This window comes from Vicia villosa, linkage group LG3 (genome assembly GCF_029867415.1).
Source record: "Vicia villosa cultivar HV-30 ecotype Madison, WI linkage group LG3, Vvil1.0, whole genome shotgun sequence".
In the NCBI taxonomy this organism is placed as follows: domain Eukaryota; kingdom Viridiplantae; phylum Streptophyta; class Magnoliopsida; order Fabales; family Fabaceae; genus Vicia; species Vicia villosa.
This window is the reverse complement of record NC_081182.1, coordinates 18,827,208-18,834,062: the sequence shown is the minus strand read 5'-3', so window position 1 is coordinate 18,834,062 and position 6,855 is coordinate 18,827,208. Positions and strand designations below refer to the sequence as shown.

The window sequence follows — 6,855 nt, the reverse complement described above, 5'->3', positions numbered from 1 at the left end:
AGAACGAACCATAACCATTTACATAATTGAAACTATTTTAAATCTTAAAAAATGAAAGAATAATGTCACAATAGACTTACCTCCTTTATACTCGCACCAATATTGAAAGATTTTGATGAATGCATGACATATGGAGTGCAACCATGAGGGGGCGATCAACAGATAATTCAAGACGCTTGTATCTGCGAGCTCATCAGCCAGATAGTAAAGCATGCCTTAAATCACCGCCATGCTAAGTAGAGACAAGAGCTTGGAAGACAACTATTCTAGATTGACCACAAAGCCTAATAAACAAAACTCAATAGCGAAATAGATCATAAGGGTACATAACCTCATTTTCCCTCCACATTTCAAAATATCCCTTACAATCTTCAAAGATCAGTCTACGAATCAGATGCATCCCACGCATATGCAATTACCCCATCTACCTTATTTAAAAGAGAAAATGCGGATTTCTCTAAATATCATTCACTCGTTCAAATTTTGTTTCTTACTTTTCTTATTGACTTTAAGTGTTAAAATTCTAACCTTATATATCAGCCCCTTTCTATCGAGTCAAAAGCACCACAAAACCTTGCATATTAGTCCATTTCTATCGAATCAAAAACTTTGAACCACAATAACTTTGAACCACAATAACTCACAGAGAATTCAACTACTCCAATTTTCATACACTTCAAGAGCAAAACAAAAACTCCAAATTTAATTTCTCAATAATTTGAACTCTCACCCTATTTTAAAATGATATAGAAACGTATTATCCATAAAATATAATATAATATAAATATTAAATTTCTTTATTTATTTGAAAAATAATTATTAAATTTATTAGTCTAAATACTAATGCATCAAAAAAAATTAATCTCAAAATGAAATAGAGGACCAAAACTATTGTAGGAATAGAAATGAATCTTGTTAAAAATCTACAGGATACGTTGAAAAGTCAGCATGACCCATGTTATCCGTAAAGGCAATTAGTCAAGATATTATAGCTTAATACCAACTACAAACTAGTAACAAACCCGTGCGTTCGCACGGGTTCTGGTACGGGACGCGCATTTGTTTAAAATGTATATTTTTTAATAGAAAAAAATTATATTAAAAGTAATTAATATTTTGTGGGAAAAAAAGAACAATTAACATTAAATTGTGTCTGAAGAAAATTAGGAACAAAATTGAAATCACCAAAATTAAATTGTGTCTAAATAACCTTTTGTAATTTCCCGTTCCCGTTAATAATCAATATTTTGATCAGTAATTTCATGTTCCCGTTAATATTTAATATTTTGCTCAGTAACTTCGTTCCCGTTAATTTCAAAATATTTTGATTAGTAACTTCATGTTTCCGTTAATATTCAATATTTTAATCAGTAACTTTTGGTTCCCGTTAATATTCAACTTTGGGATCAGTAACTTCATTTAGATAAATAATTGATTATTTCGTGTATAAAAATGTTTATATCAATAATAGATTTTTTCTCGTATACCATTTTTGGATTAAAAATATTTAATCATAAATACCATTTATAGACTTCATTTTTGTTTAGGTATGATTTACAAATGTTTGGATCAATAGTAAATTTCGTACATAAAAATATTTAGATCAATAATAAATTTTCTCCCGTATACCATTTTTTAATAAAAAATATTTGGGTCATAAATACCATTTTTTTCGTAAACAATAGATTTTTTTTCCGTATACAAATATTATTTTTGTTTAGATATCATTTACAAAATTATTTGGATCAACATTAAATTTTCGTATATTAAAATATTTAGATCAATAATATATTTTTTTTCCTGTATACCATTTTTGGATCAAAAATATTTGATCATAAATACCATTTCTCGTATATTAAAATATTTAGATTAATAATAGATTTTCCCCATATACAGACTACATTTTTGTTTAGGTATCATTTACCAAATTATTTGGATCAATAGTAAATTTTGTATATAAAAATATTTACATCAATAGTAGTTTTTTTCCTGTATACCATTTTTTAATAAAAAATATTTGGATGATACATAACATTTTTCGTAAATAATAATACAAATATTATTTTTAATTAGGTATTATTTACAAAAATATTTGGATCAATATTAAATTTTCGTATAAAAAAATATTTAGATCAATAATAGATTTTTTTCCGTATATCATTTTTGGATAAAAAATATTTGATCATAAATATCATTTCTCGTATATAAAAATATTTAGATCAATGATAAAATTTTTTTTCGTACCTCATTTTTGTTTAGGTATCATTTACAAAAATATTTGGATTAATAATAAATTTCGTATATAAAAATATTTAGATCAATAGTAGATTATTTTCCCGTATATCATTTTGGAATAAAAATATTTGGATCATAAATACAATTTTTCGTAAAGAATAGATTTTTTCCATATACAAATATTATTTTTTTAGGTGTCATTTACAAAAATATTTGGATAAATATCAAATTTTTGTATATAAAAATATTTAGAACAATAATAGATTTTTTGGCCTATTCCACTTTTGAATAAAAAGTATTTGGATCATAAATAACATTTTTCGTATATAAAAATATTTAGATCAATAATAGATTTTTTTCTTGTATACAAACTTCATTTTTGTTTAGGTATCATTTTCAAAAATATTTGGATCAGTAGTAAATTTTGTATATAAAAATATTAGATCAATAGTAGATTTTTTTCCTTATATCATTTTTGAATAAAAAATATTTGAATCATAAATACCATTTTTCGTTAATAATAGATTTTTTTCGTATACAAATATTATTTTTATTTTGTATCCTTTACAAAAATATTTGGATCAATATTAAATTTTTGTATATAAAAATATTTATATCAATAATAGATTTTTTTGAATAAATATTCACTGTATATCATTTTTTATTAATAAAAATTTCGGTCAAAATATCATTTTTCGTATATAAAAAATATATATCAATAATAATATTTTTTTGTGGAAGAAATAAGTGAGAAAGTGATGAAATAGAAAAAAAAATTGAGAGAGATTTGATAAGTTTGATAAAATATAAGAGTTGTATTATTTTAATAATAAAATTAAGAACTTTTTGGCGCAAAGACCAAAAAACCACAATTTTAATGTGGTGTCAAATAATCAAATAAGGGTATTTTTGACTTTTCCACAACCATTAATTTTCTTATATTATAGATAAACAACCCAAATAGCAATTTCCAACCAAACTAGTTTAACATTATACTAATACACTTGAAATCTTATTCTAATTCAAGTTTAATTTCAAGTACAGACAAAGGGACCACAACTTGCCCTATCATAATAGAACCTTAATAAAGACGTAAAATTAAAGCCCTTCTTTTTCTAGCATCCTTATCAATACTCTAAACAAAGGATAAGATAAGATTTGTTCAAGATACGTTCCAACCATACTAATCACAAGTAACCATACTTTCATAATCACCACTCATCTATCCAAACTTTTGTTGTTTATATTTTTCTATAGCATTAATGTAATTCCAATAATTATATCCATATCCATTTTGTGGAATACAAAGAAACAAAACATCATCAAAAGAAGAAACAAAAAATTGTTGATGATTATGAAGCTTTCATTACTTTGGTAGACCCACAATTGGATATGCAAAGAATATCCTTTAACAAAATTCATATTTTAGTCGATAAATCCTTGCAAAATATTGTTAGATAGGACTTAACACCCTGACTAAAATATTGTTAGATAGAACGTCAACACCAGCACCAGGGTCGATTGTGAGTACTAGTACTCGTGACTCAAACCCCCTCACTAAAATATTGTTAGATAAAATGTCACGTCAAACACCAGCACCAGAGTCGATTGTGAGTACTAGTACTCAAACCCCCTCACTAAAATATTGTTAGATAAAATGTCACGTCAACATCAGAGTCGATACGACTGTTAGTATTAGTACAAACGATTGTGAGTACCCCCTGCCTAAAATATTGTTGTTAGTATTAGTACAAACGATTGTGAGTACCCCTGCCTAAAATTTTGTTATGAGTACCCCCTGCCTAAAATATTGTTGTTAGTATTAGTACAAACGATTGTGAGTACCCCTGCCTAAAATTTTGTTAGATAGAACGTCAACACCAAAGTCAATTGTGAGTACTAGATTCGAGTACTACTAGTACTCGAACGAGGTTGTGTGTGAGTTTATAATGGTCGCCAAAATATAAAAGAGATAGATAAAGTTATTCAATTCATTAACTTAGTAGAAGTTTACTTAACAACAAAAGAATAAAAGAAAAAACTTTATGTTAAAGTTAATTAATTAATTAATCATCTTCATCATCTTCCTCATCGTCATGTTCTTGTAGATCTGCAAGAGAAAAACTCCTTGACTTAAAGCTTCTAAGTCTAAGCCTCATTCCAGCAGCATGAGATTCATGCATTCTACCATCCCCAACCTGAACTTGATCCTCTTGTTTCTTCTCCTCTCCCAAAGAAGATGAAGACGAAGAAGATGAAACTTTTCTAGTCTTTTCCTCTTCTTCATAATCATAATAACCATCACCATAATCATCATCATGATCCTCATTCACAGGCAAAAGAGGCATGGATTTAGGGTTTGACCATGAATAGAAAGACGATTTTCTCGAAAATTTAGAAGCAATTAAAACCCTTCTTCTCTTGTTAAAAGGACTCTCTTGCTTTCGCAATTCAGTTAAATCGCTTACTTGTGATAGATCCGTAAATGACTTTGATTTTCCTTCAAAATGACTTGATAATCCCCTCCTAATCCAAGATTAATCAAAAGTTAGAAAATTAATCAAGAGTATAGAGAGAGAAAATAGAGAGAGAAAGTAACAAACTTGATAGGGAGAGAGTCTTCCAAAGAATCCAACGAACCCAATCCACTTCTTGTCTTCATCTGACTCTGCACTTCCTCATCGTTGTCACTCTCATCGGGAGTCCCAATCGACGACGAACTCTCCGGCGAACCGCCGCCGAAGAACTTCGACGATCCCGAGATCCGGAACGACGTCGGAGCTTCAACTTCATTCATGAAGAGGCGGCGGCGTTCTTCGGTTTGATCGGAAGGCGGCGGAGATGAAGGAACGTCGATGGTGAAAGTGGGACCCACTAAAATCTCCATTTTAACCCAAAAAAGAAAACTATTTTTTTAAAAAGAAACTGAGAATAAGAATTGGATTACCCTTGGCCGGTTCTTCTTTTCTTTGTTTTGGGCTTATGAGTAAAAGGGTTATTTGTCATCAAAATTCAAGAAGAATAAAAAACACTAACAATATGTAACTAACTCAACACAATCAATGAACTATTAAATTCTTCTGAAACCATTACCATTAAGAAAGAAAGAAAGAAAGAAATGAAGTGTGTTTGTGTTGTGAGTGAAAGAAGAATGATTATATAAAATTATTTATGAATAAAAAAATATGATAGGGATAAATACTAAAAAAAAAAAAAAATTAATAATGGGAAAATAGGAACGATGAGGTGAGGGTAGATGAGGGAGAGAGACAGAAGGGTGGTTTGACACGTTTGGAATGACGTGGCAAGAAGGTAGACCAGATAAAATCTGTTTACATTGTTCATCATCATGGGGTGTCTTACTCTCATCTCATTCTTATCCAGTTATCCTTATGCATGTTTCCTTTATGATAGATCAACTTTGTGTTTCCTTGTTTACTACATTTACTTTTTGTGAAGTTAGATTTCATTTCATTTTTCTTTTCTTTTGTTAATAACAAATTTTTATTTATTAAAATCAGATTTCAATTTAGTTTTGGTTTAATGGCTTTTTAGAGTTTATTTTAATTCTTTATTTTTAAAAAGATTATACCTTTAACTTTTCAAAATATATTATGCTACCTGAGCAAGGATTGACAAAACGGGCCTAAGACCAGTCCGTGCATCCTCCAAAAATAATGGATTAAGTTGAAATTTCGTCCACTAAATTCTGCCTCTGATAAATCTATTGTTTGACAAAACTCGTCCCGCCTATTTGTTCAGTCCGTCCCGCCTTAAACTCTTCTGTTTTAATTAATTGTAGTAATTTCAATTCTTGATGATGTAATTTTATACATTTATTCTTGCATATATGTAATATTTTTTAAGTAAAATTTATTTTAAAAATGTTTTGTAAAAAATTGTTCTAAATGAAAATTTTAATTTAAAATAAATCTATTAAAAAAAACCGACATGTTGTCCGCCATATTAACAAGGCGAGTTTAATTTTTATATTCATTGACAGATTTGTTCATTTTTTTTTCTTTTTGTGGGTTTAAGGCGAAGCAGACAGATAGACTTTTTGTCACCCCTATGTTAACATCTTATTGATTACTCAATCATAAACTAAGTTTTTTATTTTAATTTGTTAATAAAGTTTGTTTAATTGACATTCAAAATTATTTGAAAATGAGAAATAATTCAAATAAACAATCACAAGAATATAGTATTTATCATAAAATATTATTTTTTATGAAAAAATGAAGTATTTTTTATAAAAAATTATTTTCATTTTAATATAAATAAATAAATATAAATTAGTCAGTCAAATTTAGATTGTTTATTTATAATTAAAATTGAAAAAAATTGTTTATAATTTTTTAGATATAATGTGACACTTTAGATCCACAAAATATGACACAAACAACACAAATATTTTTTCATTAAATATAGTATTAGTCTTTTTCGTCTATTAGCGACGAATTTAATAACTGATTCATATGATTTTTTGTCAATGATACGTTTTAAAGAAAAAAACCAAAATAAATTTCAAAATTAATATTAAAAACTAAAAAGAGTATAAAACCTTCGTTTTTCTTTTCTTTTATTAATAACAAAAATGTTCATTAAATCGATTAAAAA

General features: G+C 27.4%; 1 protein-coding gene across 1 annotated transcript; it reads right to left on the bottom strand.

The window, feature by feature from the left end:
• Window positions 1-4,208: 4,208 nt before the first annotated feature.
• LOC131660519 (protein OXIDATIVE STRESS 3 LIKE 4-like) lies at window positions 4,209-5,388 on the bottom strand. Its single transcript, XM_058929768.1, has 2 exons — window positions 4,839-5,388; window positions 4,209-4,761 (listed from the first exon to the last, which is right to left on the bottom strand). The coding sequence occupies exons 1-2, from the start codon at window positions 5,120-5,122 to the stop codon at window positions 4,302-4,304; spliced, it is 744 nt and encodes a 247-aa protein (XP_058785751.1). The 5' UTR covers window positions 5,123-5,388; the 3' UTR covers window positions 4,209-4,301.
• Window positions 5,389-6,855: the final 1,467 nt, after the last annotated feature.